Genomic DNA, 27616 nt, shown 5'->3' with positions numbered 1-27616 from the left:
TTTCAAGTTGACCATTTTCAACCTGAAAAATGTATCTCTAGGTGACCACATTCAATTTAGGTGTTGTGGAATACAGATGACAAAATTCTACCTTTTGATATATTTGTAGAACCTCTCAAAAAAACTGAAGAGACTTCTTTTCGCTTCTCCCCAGGCCCCAATCCATGAACATGCTTTTGATCTACAGTATTTAAAATCACCTTATTTCTGAACATCCAGGAAACCCTGGGCATTTAATTCTCTTTTTATTTATGCCAGTGAAAAGAATAGCCTCTCTGAAGTTAGTAGATAACATTATATTTTTTTCATTATTTACATATTGTATTAAAAAAGAAAATGCTTTCCTGGCACCTTTTCAGTTAAGTTACATTCTCAAAACAGAAGCAGGCAGCAGGTCTGCCACTCCACCATGGAAGGCAAGTCTGGATTCTTCTCTGTCTCGACTATTTTTGACCCGCATGACCCTTATCATATCACTCACATTTCCCCTTTGTTTCCCTGTCCATAAAATAGACATACTAATAGCCATCTTTTTACATTTTTGGAGGACACTTAGAAAGGTTGCATTAAGTGCATATAATGGCAGTATTACTTTATTATATGAGAATTTGAACTTAATATTGTATGTGCTAAACAGCTTGCAGGGAAATGTTTTCCCATCTGTCCTATGTAGTTAATCGCAGTTTGAGAGTTTTAATCTTGAAGGTCATATTTCTGTTGGCTATCACTTTGACCAAACAAGTGGCTGAACTTCATGGTTTACAGGCAAATATCCTTATCTCTCTTTTTCAAGAGACATACAAGTCTTGATTGCTAGAGTTATTGTGAAGCAAGCAATAAGTAACAAGGAGGGGCACGGGGAGACAGCCACTTCAAGACCAGTATCCTGTAGATGCTATTTTAGAAAGCAAATATTGTACCTTGTAATTGTAGCACAAGAACAAAAGGGATGGCGTTTTGCTCGAGGTTTTTTTGTTTGTCTGAGGAGCTGATAAACTGTAAGTGAAGTTTGCTAGCAATAGCAAGAGGTCTTACTACGACAAAACATGATTATAAAATAGGCATTATTAGCTTGAGGTCTCTCTCATGCTGTACAGGACACTCTCTGTTCCTGTAGAATAAAAACAATACAACTTCCATGCCAAAGAGACTCAAAATAACAAGTATCTTCTAGTAAAGCTGGTTTAAAAAACATGGACGTTCTTGACTGATTTAACACTGTTTGCCTAAGTAATGCAAATTTCTCACTCTTGTTTGAAACCTCCACCTTGTTTTAAAGCAATTCCTTTTATAATAATTTATGAAGTATCTGTGATTGTTATTTCCAGCTCTCTTGGTTTATGAAGAGCATTTCTTGGATAGTCTTTTTTTTCCCCCTTTTTTTCCCTTAGTACAGATCTGAATATAATGAGCTAACTTCACAGTTTTATGGATAGGAGCCATAATGAGACTGAAGTCTGTGTGTTGATTAAAGGAAAAATAAATTGAAATCTTTGTGAAACAGCAAAGAACTGACAGCTTTAAGGCCATGATTCTGTTCTGCAGGTCAATCAAAGGAAAAAGTTACTTTACATTTTTTCATTGCAGGCATTTTTGCCTTGGCTAAAGCAAAAGTCATTCAAATAGTCTGTATAGTTATAACTTTGGAAAAACAAAATCATGATGCAGACATTCTTTTTAGCTAGTCATATAGCCGGTTTCTGTTTGGTTTCCAATTTCCCCTCTAAGTACTAAGAATGTATATTTAATCCATAATTGAAAAGAAAAATGTGCCAGAAAAATATACACATGATAGCTATTCAAGATACACATATTTTAACATGTACTTATTTGTCTTAATTAAAGCATAGCTTCAGAAGCAGCATTATAACGCAACGTATTTTAATAGAAAATCCTTCCTAGAAAGCATGTTGAAAAACTTCAGATACATAGATGTACATGATAAAATGGTGGTGCACTCCCTGTTCCCTGGTGATCAAGAGGTTAATCTTAATTCATCTCTTCCCCTCCCTTAAACAAGTTCTGTGAGGAGGGCTGCAAATTAGTGCTTGGAAGACACAGCATGGAGATTAGCTTTAGGGAGGAAAGGACTCCCCACTCCAGCTCTTAGGAACCTCATCTGGAGGGTGCATTTCCTTTTCTACTTGAGCTAACATATTATGCCTTCTTCTCACAAATGTTTTTTCTAGAGGAAAAGTCCTCGCCGACTCTATCTCGCAATTAGCTGAATCATTCCAAGTGTATGGTAGAAGAAAAGACAGCAGTAAGGCTACAACAAGAGGAAGGCAGCAAACTGCTTAGGCTTTGGCCAGAAACAGGAATCCCAGTATGGTACATCGTAACATCATAGAATAGTTTGGGCTGGAAGGAACCTTTAAACCTGATCTTGAATGTTTCCAGGGATGGGGCATCTACCACCTCTCTGGGAAATCTCTTCCAGTGTTTCACCACCCTCATTGTGAAAAATGTCTTCCTTGTATCTAGTCTAAATCTTCCCTCTTTTGGTTTAAAACCATTACCCCATGTCCTATCACAATAGGCCCTACTAAAAAGTCTGTACCCATCTTTCTTCTAAACACCCTTTAAGTACTGAAAGACTGCAATAAGGCCTCAGCATACGGGACTCCTTCACCCACCAAGGGGAAGGTGGATTCCCATGTTTCCCCTGTGCTCACACTGGCCTGAAGAAGAGCTACAACATTGCCCACTATTTCCTAAGGTACACTCAAGGTACAAAACTGTGTAAATATTGGCATCCATATGATGCTGTCTGACGATATTTGTTGGGCAAGCACAAACTAGACCTTTCTAACACTGAAAAATCACAATGCTGCTTTTGCCCCACTGGGGCAAAGAAGTCATCTCCTTCCCCAACTTCAAGCATCTGTGACTGATCTATTGTTGAAATTATTAACAGGTGAAAACAGGGAAACTTTACCAGTAACAGGAAAATATATAAATCATTCTATATAGAATCAATCGTTTACTTCACAACTGAAATAAAATTGGGGTGTTTTGTTGTTTTGTGTGTCTAAAAATAATCACCAAGTGTATTTTTGTAGCTATTTTTAAACAGTTTAAAACACGCAGTGGAAGAAAATGTGTACAAATAGAATCACTTTCTCACAGTACAGAGTGATTGCCACATAGTGGTTATCTACATCTATACGAGAGGCATTAGCCCAATGCAGAATTTCCCGTTGTGATTAGCGTTTGCCAGTGCAATGTTGTATATATGCTCAGAAAGCTTCTGATGGATGGCTTGTTTCCTCCCACTTCTATGGAATTCCTAAAGACTGCAAACAGGAGGATATATATAGCCTTCCATAGTATCTCCGTCCCGTGTAGGTATTTGCTGTAGTTGCCAGGAGATGGTGTATGGTCTCTGGGTAGGAAGAAGAGTGTGGCAGTCTGTGTCATTACGAACGGAAGGATTTTCAGCAAGCCCTCAATCCACCCATATAATGGTCTCAGTATGACGTGATACAGCCCTCCTGAGTTAATGGTAAAGGTGAATTTCTACATCCACACTGCTCCCTTCCTGCTCTACTGCATCTCTAGGTGATAGACAGGTGGTGCCTTCTAGAGCACATTTAGAAGTAATTTTTGCGTGTGGATTTTGCTGGTTTTCCCTTTGTTTTACCTCCTTGACACAATCTGCTTTGCCACAGGATCTTCAGAAAGCTCTCAGGAGTTCTGACAGTCTGTGCTAATGCTGGGCTGAAGGAGTTAGGTGCCAAAACAGTATCATCCCCTCCCTTTTTCAGACCCTGGGGATTCATGATTGTTTAGCATGCCTCAAGTGGATTATCATCTTCAGAGAGCTGCACTGGGGGAGTCTGTGAGGACAAGATCCAATGCAAACTTCTACAAGGACCTCTGAAGTCCTGTAAGATTTGGGATTAGTCTTTTCTATAGGGGATTTTGAGGTTCCTACCAAATGTTATTTGGGCTAACATTTATCTGTGTTGCAGCGCACAACAATGGATCAGTTTGTTAGGATCTACAGTACCTTCAGCTCCCTTGAGATTCAACTAGATCTGATGGGACTCAACATGGAACATAACACTTGCTGAAACTTTTAAACAATGAAGAAGGTTAAGGGTAGTCACTGTCCTACCTCATAGTTCTGCAATCCGAGTATGAGCATATCAAGTTTCCCTAGTAAAGCTTTGGCATCACTTTTGACGAGAATTGAAGAACTTTGTCTGCCCATTAACAAAATTTGATGCAGCTCTTACACTGTCCTCAGTAAATGACAAGTTTTCTTTTTCTTGCAGGTATCAGAGATTTGAAAAAGCGTTTCTGCTAGCTGTTGACATAGGTGCTCGGGACCTGTTTATGGTGAGTCGTTTCTTGAGACTGAGGCTGTTTTCAGCATGTTAATTGTCAGCTTTTGTGCACGTTAAAATGCATCGGTGTCATTTGCAGTCTTAGACACTTTCTGAAGACAGAACTATTCTACCTGGTTTGCCCTTTGCTATCATGAAACTCGTCAATAGGAATTGAGTATCTTTAGAGTCATTGACATTTTCCCTCGCATGGCCTAAAGGCTATTCTTTATTTTCCAGGAATTAATGTATATGTTTTTGAACTTTCCTCTTCTTCATCTGTCCTGATGTGGGTGAATGTCATCTTTCACTCTAATAAGCTTATATGTTTCTAATCCGTTCCTTTTAGAAGTAAAAATGCTGAGTCCTGGACACAAGAGCTGGCCATATCCTGGGGATCCTGAATGCTCTTAGTTTGTCTCTTAGGGTTTTGTGAAAAGTGACAAATTATGAACGCTTCTACAGGTACTTTTAAAACAACAAAGCTCAGCAGCATCAACCCAAGGGTTTTTACATTTCATGCACTTTCTACCCCCTCCCATTTAATTAGCTACAAAAGTAAAATTAACCAGCTCTTAAAAGGTCCTCTGTGTGAGCTCTGCAGGAGGCTCTTGTTTTATAAGATCTTGCACCACAATGTCACAGTGAGGTCAGATGGACAAAGCCAATCGTGCTTTCCTACTCTCTCAGCATGTTGCTGCTCCACAGCTGATTTCATTGTTTTCAAAGAAACAATAGGAAAGGGTCTTGTTGAAAAAAAGGCCCTTTGAAAGATTCGTTTGCTTGAGTCTTTTGCATAATGAAGACATTCTGTTGTTTAAATTAAGCTTTGACACTAGATGTTAATATCATTTATCCCATTAAGTCACTTGCCCTGCTAGTTTGATCTTGATATTTAAATTGTATGTTAAATTACACAATTAAATCCTGCTTTTATGGGTTATGAAAATTCCCTTCTAATTATATAAAAAGTTGTGTGAACCTTTTGATGTTTTTTTCACTGCTCTAATCATCTGGCTTGTTCCATCTAATTAGAAAGATGTGAATACTGTGATAAACTTTTCTAAGTATGCATCAAAAGAATGTGATAGAAATGTCAGACTTTTAGGAAATTCATTGCATGTTTTATGTTTACTCGCCTTGAATTTTCCTCTTTTTAGCTTAGCTTTTTCCTTTTCTCTTTTTATTTAATATAAGTTTTTCAATACTAATTTTATACCTAATCAAACTGAGGACTTCATCCACTTATACAATTCAGACTGTAAAATGTCTGTGGCAGGTTGCAGTTTTATTGTTGAGGCCTGTCCCACCATACAGATAATAAATCTTCCCTGAGTAATTTCAGCCATTCTGGTGGAACAAATGACCCAGAATTTGGCCTCCCATCTTAAGGGCACTCTCTCATATGGCTGAGATAATTTCCTACATGATGTTTTTCTCTTTCCTTCCCCTGCTGACAGCAGGACTGAGGGAGCACCTCTGTCCCAGGGTGGGGAACTGCAGTGTTGGGTCAAGAGATGGGTGCAAAGCTGCTAACACGAGGGAGGGACTGTCAGTACTTGGCTCCACAAGTGGTAACGTGTCCTCCTCTCAACGGAAAGATTCTCCAGCTTTCTTCAAGAGGAGTTTCAGTGTTCACACAGAAATTAGCTCCATACTTTCCTACTCTTCTTTGTTTTCCCTTTCCTCTCTCAACACCTACTCTCCATTTCCCATCTCACCAATCCTCTTAAACATAAATACATATTTCCACGTAGTTCCTCCTGGCTTACATTACTGTGAGACCAAAACCAGTTCTATATTGTCCTCATTCTGCTTGCATTACTTTTGGGATTCCTCACAGTTTCCCCTAAATTATGCAACAAGCAGCATATATATGTGCCGCTTCGAATCCTCTGTTAACTCTGCCTCCTCTGGGGAAATGTCCTTTTGCTAATTGATCTCCAAAGTAAGGTACTAATGAACAAACTTTACAATAAGCTGACAATGGCACTGCTGCAAGACTACAAAGTACAGGACTCAAGAAGTTTAAAGGTGCATAGTTCATAAAAAGTATTTATTTGTGCCACAGTAATTTCTAGAGAATTGGGCTTCATTGCACTAAATACTGTGGGAAAATTAAATAACCTGTTCCCTGAAAGCTTACAGTCCTTCCAGGTACTAGTATAACAATACTATTGCTAAGCTAGATTTGTGCATCCTTCGCTTCTGCTTAACACTGAATAATTTGTATATATTGTTTATATAGGTCAAAATGCAATTAATAACATACAGCTTGACTTTACCTATATTTAAAGCATTTATAATTATGTGCAGTACGAATAACTAATATATAGGTCAATTATTTGTACTGTTTTATAGACCAACTAAATCCGTTTATAAAACCTCAGGTGGCTCTAGGAGTCATACCACCTTATTCCCAGTTAATTTAATGGGATTTCGAGAAGAAACATTAGACTAAGGAAAGATATCTGATGACATAAGTAAAATGCAAAAGAAAAAATCTATTTATTAAAGGGGAACAGAGAAGGAATAAAAAAGGAAAGGATAGAGAGGAGCAGATGTAACAGGCACTGAGGAGGATTCAAACGTTAAACACCCATCTTCTGCGACTTCTAAGGAAATGTCCTATGTCTTGGAGAATTTTTCCTGAGCATCTCTGTCACCAAACAGGGCTCTACAACATTCCTGTTATTTGTTTTGAGATTGCAAAGAAGTTTGAGAGAAAGCTATCCGAGGGCTAATTTCTTTCACAGAAATAGAAAAGAAAAAAAAAAAGGCTTAAAAGTTAGTCGTATAGCTATAGCGTCACTAGTATGATGGCATAACAAGACACACAGACACTGCTGTGTCTCCCCATAAGCTTTACACTCACGTCACATCTAAGTCCGTCAATTATTATCATCTCCTACAAAGTTCAATAAAAAAATAAAACTGAAAAGGACATAATATCATGAACAACAGCTACATTTATTGGACAGTGACTGATCCAATCTGTGACAGAAAAGATCAAGCAATAGAAGGGCTATTAGCTTTAAATCCTTTTGTAGTATGCTCCAGCTCTCAGCTGCTGAAAATTCAAAAGGCCATCCTACGTACCAAAGGTAGCAAAAATGCAAGGAAAAGACACTTTAATAAAACTGTCAGATCTTGGGTGATACACTGATGAGGAAAGTGCATGTTTCGAAGAAACGTTGGAATTTTGCCCAGAAATATCCTATAGACAAATGCACATCAGTGTTTCAAATGACTTCTGCTCACCAAAGGCCAGCTCTGTGAGTCACAAAGATGAGGGTAAAAAGGAAGTAGTCCAAAAAGTAATCAGACTGTTAAATGATAAAATACATCCCTTTCAGCAAACTCCTGATAAGCAGCTGGAAATTGTTTTTATCGTCACCATTGTTTTTGAGAGTGGAGTGATCTTTAAACTGATACAGTCCTAGATAATTGTGTGAAAAGATCTGTAATGAATATTCAGCTAATTTAAATTTTTTTTCTGTCATTCTTTAAGGCACCCTGTAATCAAGTGTTTCTTCTTTCTCTTTTGTTTATTTTTCTAGTTTTATTCTACTTGGAGATTTATAAATTCTTAGAAAAATGCAACTTTGCTGGTTTATTTGAATGAGGAACATCTAAATTTGATCTGAAATTGTCTAATTAGCCATTTTTATATCTGTAATCTTTTCTTTCCAAAGATTCTTTAGAGATAGAGATAAGAGTACTTTTTAAAAAAAAATCTTTACGACAGCAACTTGAAGAACTACGAAGAAAGCCACTTACCAGCCTACTGCTATATTTTTATTTCTTACAAAGTCCCTGTTAGCTAGTTTGGATATGTAGCATCTTTACACTTCTTTACTCAAAACAGAAAACATGGGCAAAAAGAAGATCTGAAAGTGACGGCTATTTTGATACACACAGCATGCACACCCTCTTAACTGGAAGACCTTTGTCATTTTCTGCAGTTGTTTCCATTCCCTCCTCAAGTTTATTTAAAACTGCATTGAAGTATACAATACTTCTCTTAGTTTAAACTACAAAAAGACAGTCATTAAGCGTAGTCGGAATCTATTTTAAATTAGTGAACACAATCTGCCTATACATTCAAATCTTTGTAAGCTCAGACTTGTTCAAGAGCCCTTAGGTTTTCTATTGTTATCTAAATAAGCTGACAATATCTACTGTTTAATCTTTATAGAAATCATACCTTGCTGCCCAGGCCCTTTTCTCCTGACAACCATGTTAGACCTAAAGAGAGGAAGTACAGAGTTCGCAACAAGTTCGTAACTCATTACTTCGCCCCAAGATACTTGCACATTTTTTAAGTCACACCTGTGTTTGTAATTAGAAAATGTTGCCGTCTCCTCCAGACTCTTGGGATCCTGCAAGTCAGTACCAGGTTTTCCTGCTTAATCAGTCTCAGTTTCCCTAACATGCTCGGTTTGCTTCTTATTTTTGTTTTAATTTTTTAATTATTATTATTAAATGAGGGGAATAATAAAAGCACCAACTTTTTCTCCTAACACTATAACTCTCACTTTTTTTGTTTAGCTTCTCTTCCTAGAGTAAGGTCACTTTTTTCTGTCATATTGATGAAGGTGCCAGTAAACTCACACTGAGAAGGACAGTTTCACCTGAAATCTTCTGCATTAGTGAGAATATAGTTGCTTTTATGGTATGCAGAGGTCAATATTTCCAGCAAATGCTCCTTTTCCCTTTATTCCTGCATGCAAATAGATGGTAGAACAATGGCCAGGAATTACTTAAATTTTTGGATACCAAATGACATCTTCAGCAAAGAAGCAGGGAAAAAAACCTTTGCCAACTGTTCTTGGGTTTCCCTCACTTCATATGTCTCAGTTCATGCACAGAGCACCCTGTGGCTATGACGCCAAAGGAGAAGGGGGTTAATTGTCTCTTTATTAATGGTCAAGGATGAAACTTCACATCAAGGGCCAAAGCCAAGGGCAGTGAGACTCTAATTTGTCAGTGGGAATATATTATCCCACAAATTGTGCTGCATGAGGTGGTTTTCACCTCAAAGGTTAACACACAATAAAAAGCCTTGCAATTCAGCATGTAATGATACGCCCCTTCTGCAGCCTGATTTTTAACCCTAGATTAAGAACTAGATCCAGAGTATTGGCAACTATTCATGCTAGGCAACAACATTTTTGGAAAGCCCCTTGTGGTCCAAGAGTGACTCAGGAGTCATAAAATCATAGAATAGTTTGGGTTGGAAGGGACCTTGAAAGGTCAGTTAGTCCAACCCCCCTGCAGTGAGCAGGGTCATCTTCCACTAGATCAGGTTGCTCAGAGTCCCATCCAACCTGACCTGGAATGTTTCCAGGGATGGGGCATCTATGACCCCTCTGGTCACCTGTGTGGGTGTTAAAACGATTGAACAACCATTGTTGCTCTTATTACCTCCAATACCAGCACAAAGATGACTACCATCACCTTACTCAAAGAACAGTAAATGACAGACAACCTCCAAACAAAAATTACCCCAAAACTCAGGTACTAGGTGGAAACTTTAACACACTTCAAGTGGGGGCTGTCAGCCAGAAGAGTTCCACTCCTTCAGATCTGGTTTACACACAGCCACCTCCTGTCAACCCTCTTTTAATTCATGTTGCACCAACAGAAGTTACCTTAAAAGCAGACAGATTGGTTTCTTTCATACACTGAGTCAATAGCTTCACTTTTATCAGTGCATGATCGGTCAGTGTTTTATTCATTGCTGTATGCAATAGCACAAGTAAGCTAATAAATTTGCATTGGGAGGGAATTAAAATGTAATGGTAGGTTCATCAGTTTCATCTGTGTTTGTGATCTAAATAATAAAAGAACCTCTTTCTTTCAAAATCCCTTTTGTTACTCCTATGAGATTCATTTTAGATTAATCTTTTTTTTTTCTCTTTTATTTCCAAAGGACATCCATTACCTTGCACTAGATAAGGGTGAATTGGCACTAGCTGAAGTGGCAAAGAAAAAGGCTAATGACATTGATGCAGAATCAATAACTACTGGAATTGGTAAGAATTAATGGTGTTTAAAAAGCCCTTTTTGTTTTAATCAATACTTGTCCTGTACAACACCATGTTGTATTTGTAGGGTAGTTTATTGTTTTGATTGCATTGTTTTTCTTTGAAAGTGAGGTGGTATTTTTATTCATAACTAAAGAGGGAGGCTTATAAAAATAACATAGCTTTGCCGTTTAATACCCACGTGAGGACTGTGTCAATGCAATAGCTATGAAGCAAAAAAGATTGATACTATGGCTATATAGAAAAGTTCAGGCTGTACAAACTGAACTGAGTTCAAGAGGTAAGGGACTGAATCTGAAAACCCTTGTTCATACCAGCATTAAAGGCTAGGTATGGCAATCTCATTCACCTCTAAATATTCGCTTGTGCACACTGTGCCAATAACTGGAGTCACATCATTAATGCTTTGGCAGCATTCAGATGAAACATTCACTGATGTGAACACAGGCTCATATCCTGGCGTTAAAGTAACAGCCTCACATGCAGTGGGATTCTTGCAGTTCCGTATGGAATATTGATGCTAAAATTGCAGGGTTAGACTAATAGCTCAAAGACAGACAACTTTTCAGGCAGGGGAACTCACAACTCATTCACTTTCTCCTTGTGTTTCCTTGAAAGTTTCATTAAGACATGTATGCAAATATGTAGACTGTTCTGATTTCGGGCCTACAGCACAAACCAAGCAGAAGGGATCTAAGTCTAGGTAGCTGTTCTCCAGCAGAGAGAAAGTAGGCAAAGGGAAAAAAAACAACACAAAATGTTTGTATAAAATATGCACAGTGCTCTTTTGCTTATTCTACTGCATTTTTGAATATTAAAGAAAATCACTGAGCTTTTGTCCTTGTCCCATGCCAAGAAGAGGAATATGATTAAGACTCAGAAGGAGTCACAAAACCTTTGAGATCTTGGGTAACACAGGATTCTTTTAGAACTGTGCATCTCGGTGTTTACCCAGAGCATACAGGCAAATGCCATTCAAATATATAGAAATGCAGAGAGGTGATGTGTGCACTTATGTGGCTATTTCTATATATGTGGCTATTTCTATGTATTGTATAAATCCATGTCTTTCAAGTCTATACACTACAGTATCACCTCCTTCCCTCTGCAGTGGAGTAGAAATCAAGCAGTGCCTGTCCTGAACTCTTTTCTTCAGGGTCTTTCGTCTTCCACCTTAAGACACTTCAAACACTTTTTGCACCACATCTGGGCCTTTGGGCAAGCCCTTTCACCACTGGAATTGCCAAAAACAGTTTGGATTGTTTTGGTTATCTGTTACAGGGCACTCTTTAAAGTGTGCTGTTACATCTCCCTTACTTTCTCTTCTCTTACTTCTTTGGTAGTTGTCCTCTGCACCTAATGTAACTATGATACCACAGACTTATATCTGATCACTATCTGTTCTCTTACACTTAATACAGAAAATGTAAGCCTTACTTTGTGTCTTCGTTTAATTCCTGACAAACTAACACTATTACTAGATTTCCAAAGCTAGGCTATTTTTAAGTTTACTGAGAGCCTTATATAGTATTATAGACACATAAGCAAAGAGAGGGATAGGAAAGAAACCTGAGGTGAGCACAAATGTCTTACTTGCATATCAGATGTAGTACACGTGTTACTACGGTTCAGTTGTAAATGTGCAGGAACACGGTCTTCCCCTCCTTCAGAGAAGTCCTACAGTTACCTCTGTAATGCCCCATAAGCATAAATTATTCAAGTAATTTTATATGATAAAGTCTTTAAAGTGTTCTCATTTGCTGAATAATTAACTATCAGAATGATTTAAAATACTTTTCAATGCCCCTGGGACAAACTGTCACTGAGATTCAGTCTATAAACGGTAATGAACTTGCATCCACTTAATTTTATATGAAAATAAACAGGAATCTCCCATGAGTTCGTTTCACTGCAGACTGGATCTCATCTTAAACATGTGAAATCTCAGCCACATGTTTTGTTTTATTATATTTTATTCTAACGTCCTTTCTTGATTATGTTTTTATTTCATAAACTGTTGTTAGCAAAAAAGGTGTCATGAGACATGAACTTTGTGGACCCACTGAAAACAAAAGATAACAAATGCTTTATATGTAAATTACTATATTTGTCTAACATTTTGAGAGGAGGAGGAAAAGCTCATGCTAGAGCCAGAAGCTTTAAAATGCAGTTTCAAACAAGACTGTGTCCCCTAACCGTCTCCTGAGCCCAGTTGTCTTCATCTAGTTGCTGCCCTCTGGGGCTTTCAGCCACTCAGTTCACCAGTGGTCACACTTCCCAGATCAAACACCAAACTTCTTGAGTACCCACTTCAGACTTCTACAAGAAGGCAGCAACCTAAGCAAACAGAGGCAACAAGGTGCAATCAGTGCTACTGATGCCAAGTTATACTGAACACCTCTCTAAATCTCTGGCCACTCTACAGCATATTGCATATATATCTCACAGTATAATATTTGGTCCTAAATAGTACAAGTGTGAACCGTTCTCGTATACCAACATCTGATGATATTTCCTGAGCTAGCCCATCCCCAAAACTTAGCTCAACACTACTTGAAAATAACATGAGTCAGTACTCCTGGCTGATTCCCAAGCCCTTGAGAGTGCTCCATCTTGCCCCAGATATATTTAATTTGTCAAGATATTTCTGTGTACAGGGCTCACTTCAAACATAATATATTTCAAACTCAGGCTTTTGGAAAAGTTTCAAGCTCCTACAAATAATGTAGAATGACAATATAATTTCAGCTTATATTTATAGATGTCATCCAGAGTTCTATAATCATTGGAAGATTCCTCACATATATTAGATCAAGATTTGTGTCAGGATAAAACTAGAAATAGATTGATTATTTTAAATTTTTCTGAATTTTAGCTCTTCTCAGTTCTTCACGTGATTGTTGTTTGCTCTACACTGTTTTGAAGAAGCCACCATCAAAGCTAAGAATGTCCGTGTGTGTGTGGTAAAAACACCTGTAAGACCTTCAGAGCATAGTAGTTTTGTGACAAAATTACTGAGCAAGATGAAGTGTCAAGTGAGCTTGCTGCTGTTCTCTGTTACGATTTTGGCAGAATCAGATACTTTGTTCAACTGATTAAAATCTTCTAAAGAAAATTATTCTCATAAGATTTTATGTTTGACAGCCTGTGAAAATGCATCTTGAGGCATGAGAAGATTGAAGTAATGGTACCATACATCTCAGAGGCTGCATTAGCTGTCTTCTCTTTCTCCACTCCCGTTTGATCAGCAGACCAGTGGCCATAGATATTGTGGTTTCCTCTGCCAAAGATTTCCTGTTGAATTATTTCTGTAGTAGATCTACGGGTTCCTTAACGAGGTCAGGGAGTTCTCATTTAGCCTTCCCAAAAATATATTCTGTGCACCTCATTCACTTGATTAAAACAGAGAGGACTTTCTTCAATATTGACAATATTTATAGGCTTACTAATAAATTCTATTTATGGGTGTAGCCTCACATATATGCTCCTGGAACAAAAGTAACCAGGTACAATATTGTCTGTGGTGGAAGAGCGCGTCTGTTCAGTGCTGTAAACTGTAGGTTGCTAATGTAAAACTTGAGTTGCAAAGAACTGACATGGCACAGCCTGTTAAGAAATGCCACAACTAATAATGATCACGGAGGTGAAGAACTCAGCGTTTCAGACATCATTGCTCAATGAATATCCAACAAAGAGCATATGTAGTCAGTGTCAGAAAGTTTCCCAAGGCCAACTTCCAACAAATTACATTAGGACCTAGCAAGATGATTTTAACCTTCAAATCAATAGCTTTCACCCAAAAGGGATTCATGTTGTGACAAGACAGATAACTGCTGAATAGTTGAAAGGCAAATTGGGAAACCTTGTATTTCTACTTAGAATTAAATTCAGAATATTAGTAACACTAATGTTTAGGCAACATTTCTAACAGAGGTTTCTTACACTGATGTTGAGATAATTGCATTGTTCTTAAATGCTAGATGGGACTGACTAACTTTTTGGTGGTTCAGTAATGTCTCAGGAAAGCGTTTGAGGTTTTTCCACTTAAAATAGAATTTTAAAACAGTTCTGGAAATATTCCATAACGTTTGCAAGGAAATCTTATCAGTTCTCACAGAGACTGAGGTCTGATTTCCCACACTGTTCATAAAATGACATTCAAAATGTAGGGGCCCTACATGTTTCACCTTACTGGCAAGGAATGTCTCCAGTTTGAACCTTAAGCAGATAGTTTATTCATTTCTTCTTAGTTCTGTGATAGTATTTTATATTGTATGGCTTACATGTTCTTTGTGATAATTAATAATGACATGCTATAAAGTTTTGTCTTCCATACAGTGTGTCTGAGATACCAGTCTGGTCTTGCATACAGTCTGCTAAATCACTTGTAATTTACTCAGATCTTCCCCTATTACTGACAGTCCTGGCAAGCCTGCTTGCATTTCAAGACCATGTTTAGAATTGTCCCCCTGTTTTTGTAACCTTCTCTGGCTCTGCATTAGCCTAGTTGATAACGTTTATTCCTCTTCTGATCCATAATGACTCCTTTCATCTATCAAGCAATAGACTTCTTCCTTCCCCTCATATACCCTCTCTGACGCTGATGACAAAGCCTTCTTCATTTCCTGCCTTTTACTTCATGGCATGATTTTTGTTTCACTGCGTAATGTGTTTATGGCATGTTTAAAAGGTATTATCTAGTACAGAGATGAACTGTGAACTGGATAGACTCGGGGGACACCTGTTTATGCTACAGTGTTTTGGAGCTCTGCACCCTTCAGTGTAAGTGTTAGATCTCCTATTTATTTATTTAGATTTTCAGTTTAAGTCAATCAAAACCCCTGGAATCAAAGCCTTTGCTTTTATTTTTCTAATAATGTGACTTTTGCCCCAGAGAGTCAGGGAAACATTTTTAATGAAAAATGTTTTTTAAGTATGATTGGCAGTTAACCTATGGCAAGAAATTAGTTTCCACAAGCACTTTTTTAATTTTCTGCCACACAAGATGAGTGTCTTTGAAGATCCATAGTAATTTTAAAGTATTTAACCATGCTCGTATGTACACTCTCCTGCATGTATCAAACCACACACAGCATTTGATGCAGAGCCCACTAAACACAATGAAAAGATTTCCGCCATCTTCACTGGGCTTTGGATGGGGGATTTTGGCAAGTAACAAGCTCACGAGTAGGCCTGGCTTTACCAGAACTCCTGTCCCCTACAAAAAAATGACAAAGACCCTGGTTTGTAAGGATGCTCTACTTGGTATAGACTGCTTGAGTCCCCTGGTTTCAAGAGGAGCAGGTGGCACCCAGCACTCATGGCCTGGAAGCCTATTGCAGTGGTGGTTCTGAATTCGCAGCCTGGCGTTCCTGTCTCATTGGGAGTGTACCAATATGTTCCCATATAACTAAGTGGATCTGCTGAATCGTCTTCTTTATTCTGATGTTTAGCTTTTTGTTAATTACATTTTAATTTTCCAACTATTAGTGAGGATTTTACTCTGTGGAGAGGTTACAGGCACTAATTGCTCCCCTCTTTGTGTTCTTTTCGAGAAGTGGAGTCATTTGTTTTACTCAAGGTCTATAGTAATGACAAACTATTTTTGGCTCCACCTCATCTCACCTCTCCGCTTGCTTGTGTCATGATGTCAGTTTTGATCTATACCTTCCCACTGCTAGACAGCTTTGCCTAAAGACATAATCCTCAGCCCCTAATAATTATAAGTACATCAAAGGCTAGCTGGTTTGCTTAGCTGCAGAGGTCTACACAAAGATCTGTGTATCTTCACTTGAAAGAGATTTATAGGTTTGTGTCAAGCTTTAGAATAATCATGACATTCCATTTTTTTCCCTTCTTTATCGTGACGTATTCTTGCCCACTACAGAACCTGATTTAAAAAGCACCTACTATATGCCCGAAATGAAGACACTATTCTCCTTAATATTTTAATTTTAATGATACCCGTATTTTGTAATATCTGTCAGCAGTAAAATTATGCCCTATTTAATATGAAAAAGTCTTACCAAAAACTATTTTTTGCCTTCATTTTAAATGATGTGTTGAGTAGAAAAAAAAGAAAAATCAGTAACTGGAAGAGGCAGCTTTAGAGAGTTAAATTTTTTGTATCTATAGCCATATACTATGACTGGTTTATAAACAAAAAAGAATTGCAGTATTTCCAAATCCAGTTGAAAGGAGTTGTCTGTGTCTGATTTGTATTTATTCTACTAACAATTAGGTTAGTGCAGGGTACGTGAGGTCTCTCATCTCACAGATCTTTCAGTACATTTCCATCTTATCCCTATAACCTCCAGCAAAGTTGATGCACATAGACAATAGAGAATGGATGGCGCTAATTACCAAGTAAACAACTTATTTTCCGTGGCAACATCAAGATGTTACAGAAGTGAAAACAATTCACAGAGCGATTCCTTGGGTGAGGATGTTACATGATAAAGAGTAGTTCAGCATAAAAGATTTTGAAGGGATGCCCATGGCATGGCATTCAAGTAAAGAGAAACAAGTCAGTACTCAGGTATCCATTGACATTATAGCTAGGAATTTAAGTAGGAATTTGACTTCTCGGCACTGACTCCATAGACTGAAGTCAATTTAAATAAACAGCACATGTAGTTAAAATAAACTGTTGAAACAAACTATCAAAGAAATTGATGCAGGGAAAGTGTCTTTGCATGGAGGCTAAATGAATACCTTTCTGGGAAGTAGGTTTTAGCCAAATACAATTTATGCATTAGTCAAACACAAGTTTTTCTGGCTCGGTATAGGATACCTGGATGAAATTTAATGGCCTGTAATTCACTGTAGGTCAAACTAGATGATTTACACTATATCATTATAGTATAATATTCATATGTGCTGGATTCTTGTCTTGCCTACAGCTCTGTGAAAAAGCCCCTGGTAAATCTCCCATTAGCTTCAAAAGGCCCACATGTAGGCTAAAAGGCTGCAGGTAAAAGCCACATAATGTATATTCACACATCTCATAGCATGCACGTGTGTGTGTACATAAGTAGGTGTTGTATTTACACATACACAGCCAAAATCTGGCCAGTCATAAAAATAGCTCCAAATCTGAACACAAGCGCTGGATTAATTATTACGTATTTATATTTTGCTTCATGACGTCAGCAGCCACAGAATCTGCTGCTGCTTTTTTTTCTGAAGGAACAAGAAATAATCACAGCAGGAGGTGCTTTCATAATTGCTGTAGCTGGCTGAGAGCTGCGTATCTGTATGTTCACGGCGTGTCGGAGGCATGTTTGTCTCACACACCCTAGAGCCATCCTAGAGCCTCTAGTTTTCTGGTAGGGAATTCGCTGGTTGCATTTCTACGCACTGAAAAGAGTTGGCAAACACATATTTGCATGGCAGTTGGTATGTGTTTTGTCCTGTTTGTTCTGCGTAACGTAACGTGATGTGACAGGCTGCAATTCATCACATCAGTGGCATGACAGCAAAGGAATTGGAAAGAGGTATGATGGTGGGCTGATGCGAAGTGTCAATTTAACATTTGATTGTAATATTTCAACATTCAGTCTTTATGTAATGGCCTACTGAAGAATTATCACCAAATATTCCCCGTGCAGGTGAGTTTTAGAAGTAGTGATCAGATACAGCAGAGTCAACATCAGGAGAAAGCTGTAGATTCCTGTGCTCAGAAGGACCAACTCTTGTAACAAAATATGAGAATCTTGGCACATCTGGGTTCTGATCAAACAAACAAAAACGTTGAAGGACTATTTATTTATTGCCTCCTCTTTTACTACACTCCCCAGCCACACCACAGGCTCTTACGTGGGGATACCGTGGAATTGCCCACGGCAAAATCAGAGGTTGAGGCTGTTTTCCTCCAAAGATTCCTGTACAAGAGACTGCTTGATGGTTCACCCCTGAAAAACTCCCCCAGCAAAAGCAAAGGTGTTTAATGACCTGTTGTTAGTTCTTGTTAGGCTTTCAGCCTAACAAAACCAAGTTCTCCATTAAAATCCCATCTCAGGGCTAGTGACATTCTAATCAGGGTATCACTGGTGAAAGCTATAGGGAAGAGCTCAGCGCGGCCGGCGAGTAAGCTTTGCACCCATCGCTGTCGTCAGTCTTGCACTTTCTAACGTGCCAGACTTGGCTAGAAGAAGAAAAGAAATGGGCTGTTTATGAAAAAGCATCGGTGAAAAACTTTTCAACAGTGCTTAATGCAAGGCAATAAGTACGTCCAGAATTACCGTTTTCCTCCCTCAACATGCACTCTGTATTTCATTTCAGCTGTTTGAAATACCTTTTCCCTAAATATCCTTCCTGTTGGTTAGCCTGCACCAAGACTTCTTTTTACTTTAAATCTCAGTGTCATGAGGCTGCTGCAACTCCTGAACTCATGCATGAATAATACCTGCCCTTCAATAATATTTTTCACGCATTCAAGTTACCAAAAGTCCTGAATTGTGCTAGATTTCAAACTGTAAAATACAGTCTTAACAATAGATTGTGAGGTAGCATTGGTTATCTCTGCAATGTTGATATTATGAAATGGCAAAATATTATCATGTGATGAAAAGATATCATTAATAATAGCTTATAAGCGTGCATGGTGATCATTATAATTAGTTAGTTACTGCAGGTAGACTGCAGGTCCCACCTTTTCATCTTTATGATAACCAAAGATGCCCTCCCAGCCCAGGCCCTGGCTGTAACGCCCACCTTCCCCAGGAGCTCGGGCTCCCCAGCACCCGTGTCCCCGCTTCTCCTCTGCCCTCTGGGAGGGCACAGCGTCCCCCCACACACCTCTTGCCCACATTTAAAGTGATCCCTTTCAAATGTGTCTGCAAGGCTGTGTTTGATGTCAGCATGGAGGCTTGCCGAGCCCGACTCCACCAGCCCTGTCTGGACGGTGCTCAGAGCTCAGCCCAACTTCTCGTGAGGAACCAGTGGCAGGAGCTACAAGGACTTTCTTGCTGTCCTTCACCGGTGATGGCTCCGAGCACAGCTTTGAGTCCTTGCATACCACAAGATCAGTAAAAAGTCAGGGTGTAGTTCTCACATAAATAGGATCCCAAGGATTAACTGCTTAATTGATAGATTAAAAATTTTCGCTGTAAAGGAGCACGGAAGACGATATTCTTTCCTGTGGAATTGTGTTAAAAACCTATGCATGGCTTCTAGTTTTTTCAAAAATATAACATTGTTTCATAACAACTGCTAGCTTACATTTTTTGCTTGATGTAACATACCTTCTGCTGCTTCTTACTATGGTTATTCATATACCTCTGCTAAATTTAGTCATTTCCTTTGCTAATGTTCTTACTGCTGAAAATCCCCCCTGGCAATATCCAAATATGCCTGAAGTGCAGCAGGTGAAGAGCAGGTTCTGGGGCCGTTCCAGAGACCTTGCAGAATAACCCCAGGACCTGATCTTACATCACCTGGAAGCGTTGCTGCTCATCAACCACCAGGAGCCTTACATGAGCTCACCCTCTGACTGCGCCACGTAACCCGTGGAAGGGAAGATTTGGGACCCAGTCTAAACTTCTCCTGAATCATCTTTTGAAGTTCATTGCTAAGTTTCACCACACCTCTGCCTAAATAATACAAGCTTTTATTAACCAGATGAAACATTATGGCTACAATTAATTATTTATTTTACTACACAGGATGCGTTGTGGCCAAAGAAAAAGAGCTACAAAGTGCTCACCTTAGGCCCTTGCTTTTAGCCACCAAATGGCGACTTGTTTAGCTCACAGCCATGGATTCGGAGCCTGTGTGGGCATAGTCTGCTGCAACGTAAGCCCAGATTGTCCTGCTGACTGTGCTGCTGTTGCCTCTTAGTTATGTGAGGGAAGAATTAGGACCACAGCACTCCACTCTGATCACCGTAATAGACGGAATTTTAACAGTAAAACGCTGCAGAAAAATTCCTGATTTCCTCAAAAATGCCTGAAGGAAGCATGAGCTTTAGTCAATGCCTTATTTTCATATGTTATTATCAGCTACACTGTCCCAACCTATTCCCTTGTGTGTTTGAGAGCTTTGCTGCCCACTCGTTGGGATCAGAAACAGCACAGCAGGTCAGGGACTGAACAAAATTGGACCTTTCCAGCCATCACTAACCTACTGGATGACTTTGGCCAGCTCATTTTAGCTTCAGGTGCTTTTTTTTTTTTCCTTTGGGGACTGCATGAGCTCTCTGTGACCAGCTGCCCATCCTTTTGGCAGCATCCGAGCCCCATGCCACGGCCCCTCGCTCTTGTGCTAATTTGGCACTGCTCCCTCAGCTTCTCCCCGCCAGCGTCGTGTTTCCAGCACTGCCCTCCCAGAGGTTAACCACACGGTCAGGTGAAATCCATTTTCTAAGCTCACTTATTTTCTGTAATTTGAAGGAATTTTTACAACACAGGGTAAATGCACACCCCTGGGAAACCAGCCGTAATACTCTAGTTCATATCTACCATTAGGTGTCAGTGTGACAGCAACCATGATACACAAAGGCTGTTCTGGGGCGTGCAGGGATGCCACCCCATCCTAAACTTCTCATTTTCGACTCAGGGAAAATACAATATGCAACTGAGAGGAATGGGAAGCTTGAAGAAAGCAAGAAAATTTTTATTTCAGGTTTTTCCATCACCTAATTGAAGTTATTTACTAACAGATAAGTCTGTCTGCATTTCATTCAGTGTCTCAGGTTCCCGGTGCTGCAGTTGTCAAAGAAGTGTGATATTTGCAAAACCAGAACGCTGATCTGACACCCTATTGGGGGACAAAAGAAATAGTCAATACTACTAGTAATTTGCAGTCCGTAGGAGGTAAACTGCTTTGCCCATATGCAAATGTTAAATTACTCATGTAAGTTGGTGCCTGCCCGTGTTGATGCTTATAGATGGGTCGGTCCTGCACAAGTTGGTTAAAATACTGTATTAGAAAAACAATTAAAATTTCCACTCATTCAGGAGGAAAGGATATAAAAACTTAAAAACTAGTGTTAAAGCAAATTTTGGTTTCTGAAATACTACCTTATTTTGGTGCATCAGCGGTATGCATAGTGAAAAAATAGTAAAACCATGACATATATTAAGGAGTTTGCAGTTGTTTTTAAACAAAGTTTCAGACATTTCCCAAAATGAGATGTCAAAGGTAGCAAACAGTTTTTCTTTACATGGGAGTTTTGAAAGTTAGTACAGTTTTAAAGTAAAAATCAGTTTTGGGAAGAAAATTAATTTTAAAATATTCTCTAGTTGCCTCTAGCATTGACAATACCTCAAGTACTTGTAGGATAGCATTTTCTCCCGTTATGTTTGGAACTGGAAATGTTTCCATCATTAACTTTAATCAGATTTAGGTCAGGTCAACATAAAGGCTAAATCAACTTGGCCTTCACCAGACTCGGGGAATCTTGTGCAAGAAGATCATTTGGATTCAGCTTTGCCTTCCTCTTTTCTCTTTTGAGATGGAAGAGATTGTGAGCATTGTTTAAATTTGGGTTAATTTTTTTTTTTTATATTGATAAATTAAATCTTGAGTAGCACCATGCTACTGTAATGAGTATCTGAGCATGCTGGCTTTTCTTTTAGCTACTTTCAGTTTTCTAGTAACTGCATGACACAGGAGTCCTGAGCATGCACTGCACAGCCCAGGGGCCAAGGCAGGGATCCTCAGCTACCATCTCTGCTACAATTCCCCAAGCTGGGTAGCTGCAGTTCTCTTTAAGATGTCAAAGACTTCCAAGATTTGGTCGCCCTTCAAGTTGGGGATGGGGAAAGAAAAATCTCATGTGCCAATTTGACCTTGTCTTCATAGTAGATAATTATAGGCATGAGGAATAGAAAAGATGCCCGATTAAATGGCTCAAGCCACCTGCTAATACAAAATTATGAAGTAATCCTTGACGGTTCTCATATTGGGAGTTGCCACGATGATGTTGTTCTACTTCTTTATGCTACTCAGCTTGCCTAGAAAGCTGTCTCCTATATTTTGGCTTCCTTGCACCCTCTCTCTCTTTTGCTTTGTACCGTCTTAAATAGCAGTGATTAAACCTTTCTTTTTTATTGGTACTGGTGGGGGCTTGAAGGTTCCTGCTATCCTACACATTTATTTTGACTTCAGAAATATAAATTTAAGAGTTCCTTATTTTTACATGTCGTTTCAGACCAGGTTCTTCTTCTTGTTTGTGATACAAAGGGAGCAGATGGAAATGCCAGCTGGGCTGGCAGCTTGAGAAACCCCCAGCACTAGCCACTGTAGCCAGCTGTACCCCCTGCTCCATCGCGGTGGAAGTAGAAGCTCTGGGGCCAGGCACAACCAGCTCACATGGCACTCTCAGTTTAGTTGAGTCCAAAGGTAATTTTGCTGATTTTGAAGCAAAACCATTAGTAAAATAGACCTGAAAGCAGCAGAGAGCTATAAGCCCGCTTTAAACTGAGTGCTGTTCTTGTAGAGAGACTATTGCTTCAAGCTGCTCTTTACAAAACAGAAAGGATCGTGGTGACAGTTTCCCCCTGACTCGTTCCTCCTCCCTGCAATGGGTTGAGTTCCCACCTGCAGCCTCAAACAGCCCAAAAGTGTCCCACAAAACGTGAAGTGCAAGGAAGAGTTTCCGCCCAAAGTCAGGGAAGGGGGAGCAGAGTCAGGCTGTAAGGAAGGACTACAAGGACACAGAAATAACCAGGTAGATAGTAAACATCTCTGGGTGATGCCTGTCTGTGTGAGAAGAACTGGTGGTGGTGTGTAAGGAAAGAAAAAGATCACTGTGGCAATGCAGGAATGTAGGAAAATGCTTTGTAAGGGCAACCTTTCCCTATTGAACATTAATTGCTTTCCATGGATACAAAATGCACTTTAAGTGATGAAAGGAGTGGCTGACACGCAATGCTGTATTCAACAGATACCAAAGAATGCAGTTAAGGTTAATTACCTTCTCTTAAAAGAAAAGTGTTTTTTTTCTAAAAAGGTGAGCATCTCTCTCAGACAGAATCTTATCTCCAAACTCCTGTTGGCTACTTCAGTGAGAAGAAGAGCAAAAAGGGAATGAAATGGGGAGGTGGGTGTGGGGGACTCCCACAGGAGCCGTGGTGATTTTTTTCTCGGCATCAGCTCATTGCATTGCTTCCCATGGACTTTCCTCCTGGATACCTTCAGAAGCACGAGCAGTGCCAAGAGCTGCCCACAACTCCCTCTGGGACTCTGAGCTTCCCAAGCGGCATCCACAGCCACTGCTCCTGCTGACGGAGTTTATTTAAATAGGCAGGGAGAAAGTATTTGTGTTTGCAGATGACAGCGTATCATGTAAACTACCTGCGTGAGGATTTTAAAAAAAAAAAAACCCACCCTGGTATTCATGCCACTCTGTAATTGAGGGATACCAGTCAGATGAAGATCTTCCCAGGGAGTGGAAGGAACAGCCTGGGAATGAAAAACCCGCTGTTTCTACAAGGTCGCATTTCCCCTTCGAAAAGATGCACAAAGCGTAGCGTGTCCCCTTTCCAAAGCTTTACGTTTTCCCTCTAAATTAGTCTCTGCTAATGGTAAGGGGCGGGAAGGAAAGTGTCAACCCATCAGTTGGGGTTTTCAGATGCCCATACGGTCACATCTGCTTTTAAGGCCTTTGGGCAGCCGAACCGCAGAATGTGCTGGTGGTTATCAGCAAGTCTGTGCAGCAAAGCACCAGAGCGGGTGAGTGACGGGCTGTAAATGCCTATCAGGGCGGACCTGCCCTTATATCTGCTTCAGTGGCTTTATTAGCCACACCTTTCGTGTAAATTGTAAAGTGTCAGTCAGGGTGCTCCAGAGATGGTTAAAACAAGACGTGCTCTAATACCCCGACTTCTTTTATGTCCTGGTGCCTTGAGGTGCATTTAGAAAATGCGTCCAAGTTTTATCTCATAGTGTAAGATTTAGCCAAGAGACATCTAACAAAGCACCATGTAAGTGTCATTAAGAGAGCTTAGCAACAGGATGTCAGGATGTTGTGTGTGTATATTTATGTGCATGTGTGTGCAAACACACAACTTGCATATATACACATCACAATAAAGTTGTATAATTTGTAGGTTTAAAATAACATGTTGGTACCTGCTGTGTAACATATTTTCTATACATTGCACCAGTGTTGCTATTTTTCTATGCAGATACACACAGAGACCCCCATAAAAATTCGACCTTCATTTTATGACAACTTATCCAAGAAATTTCTGACTTAGTATCCTAATTCTTAAAGCACAAGAAGTGTCACAGAAAGTCAGTATTTTTAAAGGGACTGAAAAAACATATAAGCATTTTCAATTTTGGTGCATGGAAAGCTAGCTCCTGTTAAACTCTGCAGGTATTAAGCTCGTTGATATCTGAGTAAATCTAGTCTATACAACCTTACAGCATGAGTAACTTTTTTTTTCCTTGAAACCCACTGACTATGAGCACATTAGTCTGGCAGAGGACGGAAAGCGATACTGTTTTGTAATTTGGGCTTTATTTACAAATACCATTCCCATTTCTCCATTATTTGGATTAGGCAACGAACTGGTCCCAAGTTTTTCTTCATTGAAAGAAAAAGAAAAATCCTCCTTTTAATAAGTGTGTGCTTCACACTTTCAAACTTCAATAGCATAGAATTTTTCACTTGATCAGAATGCTGATTTAATTTGCTGCTAGGTTAAATGTTAAAGGTTTCAGTCTTATGACCATGAATTCTCAAATTAAATTTAGTGCATTGCTTAAATTTCTAGCTGCAGTGCATTTAGCCTAATTGCTTTGGTAAGTTGGATGCTTAGTAACTACTACTCTTCTGAATTTTAGTCTTTAAAGGTGAGCAATGAAATAAGCCTGAGGGGCACAGGTGGGCTAGCCTGCTCTTTGGGATTCACCTGTGGGGTCTTTGGATATCTCTTCCAGTCTGACCGCATCCTCAGACCATGTCTGATGAGGCTGTTCTGCTGACAAGGGAGAGCATTTAAACACCTGTAGGTTTTAGCTATTTAAGCCCAAATCAGTTTTGAAGGAACAAGAAAGGCTGAGCAAAATGGTTCAGATTTCAGTCAGTTGTCAGCTAAATGTGTGCACTGGGCCTTTAAGTATTTGGCCAGACACATCTTGATCGCTTAGCTTTTGTTTTCGCCCTTGGAAAGTCAGCTGGATAATACCCTGTAGCCAAGTCCGTTCTGTGATGCTATAAGCAGGCTGGGCTGGGGGGTGAGAGGGAGAATTAAACAAAAAACAGAGTTATATTTATGTATTTCCCAATTTTTGTGAGCCAAGCTATTTGCAGTCATTTTCATTTTCCTTGTAATGTTAAATACAAGAATCATTGGGACTTAAAATGATCCCATTAATGCAGTCTTTAAGGTGGGCTCTTCTCCCTGGGGACGAGTTGCAGTGCAAACACAGGGATGATGGAAGCAATAGAGGAAACTTCCACCAACTGCACCCGGCAGGGGCAAGCCCCAAGTATCTAGTTTTTTCCTCTTTGTTTACAGCATTTTTAAGGCTTTGAGTTCTCACGCAACATATATGTCATTAAATGGCTGATGCCTCTTTGCACACGTTGTTGTGATGGCCTGTGGCAACCTGAATTAATTGTTTCAGTAGTTGATGGTGGTTACTAGCCGTAATTATTATAATTTGCATTTATAAAAACATCTTTCATCTAAGGATCTCAAAATGCTTTTGCGCACATTTAATTAAGCTTCACAACATCCTGTGAGGTAAGTGTCAAGAGTGTTGTTATATCCATTTTTACACAGGTTTCTCCAAGAAAACGAGGTCAGTCTCTAGCATGACTGGTATTTGGTTCACATCACACTTGCACAGGACGGAGCAACTAGCACAGCTGCAGGAATTAGGGGTGCTGATCTAGGTCACTTTGCATCTCCCACATAGCTCTTGCTGCTGCCACGCTGTGTGGACACACGCACTAAGCCACCACAAACACAGTCAGAGCAACGTCAGCCCAGATTTCCAGTCTGAGATGGTCCTTTCTTTCCCAGGAGCACTCTAGCAACAGAAAAGTCTTGGGAGGAAAAACAAATAATCACATATTGCACAAGATGACATAACCCATCCTGAAAAGATCTGTTCTTTCTATAGTTTTCTACCTTAACATTTAAGCCTCTCCTTTGCAGTCTGCACACAGCAAAACATTTCTACTTCAGCCAAAGCCAGGAAACTAGCTGCAAGCAACGTAAAGTTACCCTTTATCAGTCACTCGCTTGTTCTAGAAGAGCCTGCATGCCCTTCATCTCTAGCCCTTACCAGGCTTAGACCCAACCTTATGGGCAATCAGCCCTTCTGAGATCTACTAAATCCCAGATCATCACTTGACTGTGGTATTTAAAAGCAAGGATCAATTCAAGCAAGATAGACTTGGAACCTGAGGGGACAAAACAAGAAAACAGTTTTCAAAAGCTCATTTCTTTTTCAAACATACGAATATGTTGTTTAAATTGAACCTGGCTCTCCATAAGCTCTGTTGATCACCATATTAGCCCTGAGGAAGATAGGTCTAACTAAGTGCTTGCAAATTGAGTAAGAAGTCCTGGGCCATACCTTCACAAGTTCTTTACCATCCTCATCAATTTATAAGGGCTTGTTTACATGTGGCAATGACCAGATTAGCTATTTTGAAAGAACTTTGCCTGTGGATGCACTTATTCCAAAATAAAAGCCACTTTGCTTTTCTAAATTAAGTGGACTTACAGGTAGAGAATGATTATTCTGAATAACATGAGAAAGAAAGTAATTTCATTCCCAAGTAGATCATTCAGCAGGAATATTCTGAAATGAGCTGTCTGTCTAATTGCTCATGTTGATGCTGTTTAAGGCACTGACATAGTCGTACAGTCATCAACAACCAATTTTGTTTTCAGTGTATCCTTTTCCCAAAAAGGGTGTGCCAATGCAAGGCGAGATTCGGGTTGTCTTTGTCAAAGATCTTACATACTTCTCTGTCTTTACCTGACATTATTTCTGCTTAACCTAATAGCATAAAATAATTTCTGAAAACATTCCTGCTTTTTCTAACACCAAAAAGCACTGCTGGAGCACAAATGGCAGAGGCTTCAATGTGTCCTACTCCACTTGTAGGAGATGCCAGTAACGGTAGAAGTTTTGTCCTGGCTTCTTTGGAGGAACAACCCAGTGAAAACCAGGGAAAGCTGGTCTTGCTCCCCAACTTAAGCATGTCCAGAGTGTCCTTCAGGGACAGTATTGCTCATTCATGATTCTTTTCAGTTCCTCTGA

General features: G+C 39.5%; 1 protein-coding gene across 1 annotated transcript in view; it reads left to right on the top strand.

Moving 5' to 3' along the window:
* The window catches only part of WDPCP (WD repeat containing planar cell polarity effector), a gene marked incomplete at its 3' end in the record, with an annotated part of 107590 nt that overhangs the window by 54404 nt on the left and 25570 nt on the right, over window positions 1–27616 (top strand). Inside the window, exons 11-12 of the mRNA XM_081998064.1 lie at window positions 4281–4344; window positions 10267–10369. Coding sequence (XP_081854190.1) covers window positions 4281–4344; window positions 10267–10369 — 167 coding nt within the window. The remainder of the gene's footprint in view (window positions 1–4280; window positions 4345–10266; window positions 10370–27616) is intronic.

The sequence above is a fragment of the Phaethon aethereus genome, assembly GCF_964289735.1.
Source record: "Phaethon aethereus genome assembly, chromosome: 3".
NCBI lineage: Eukaryota > Metazoa > Chordata > Aves > Phaethontiformes > Phaethontidae > Phaethon > Phaethon aethereus.
The sequence above is the reverse complement of the archived record's forward strand: the minus strand, read 5'-3'. Positions and strand labels throughout refer to the sequence as shown.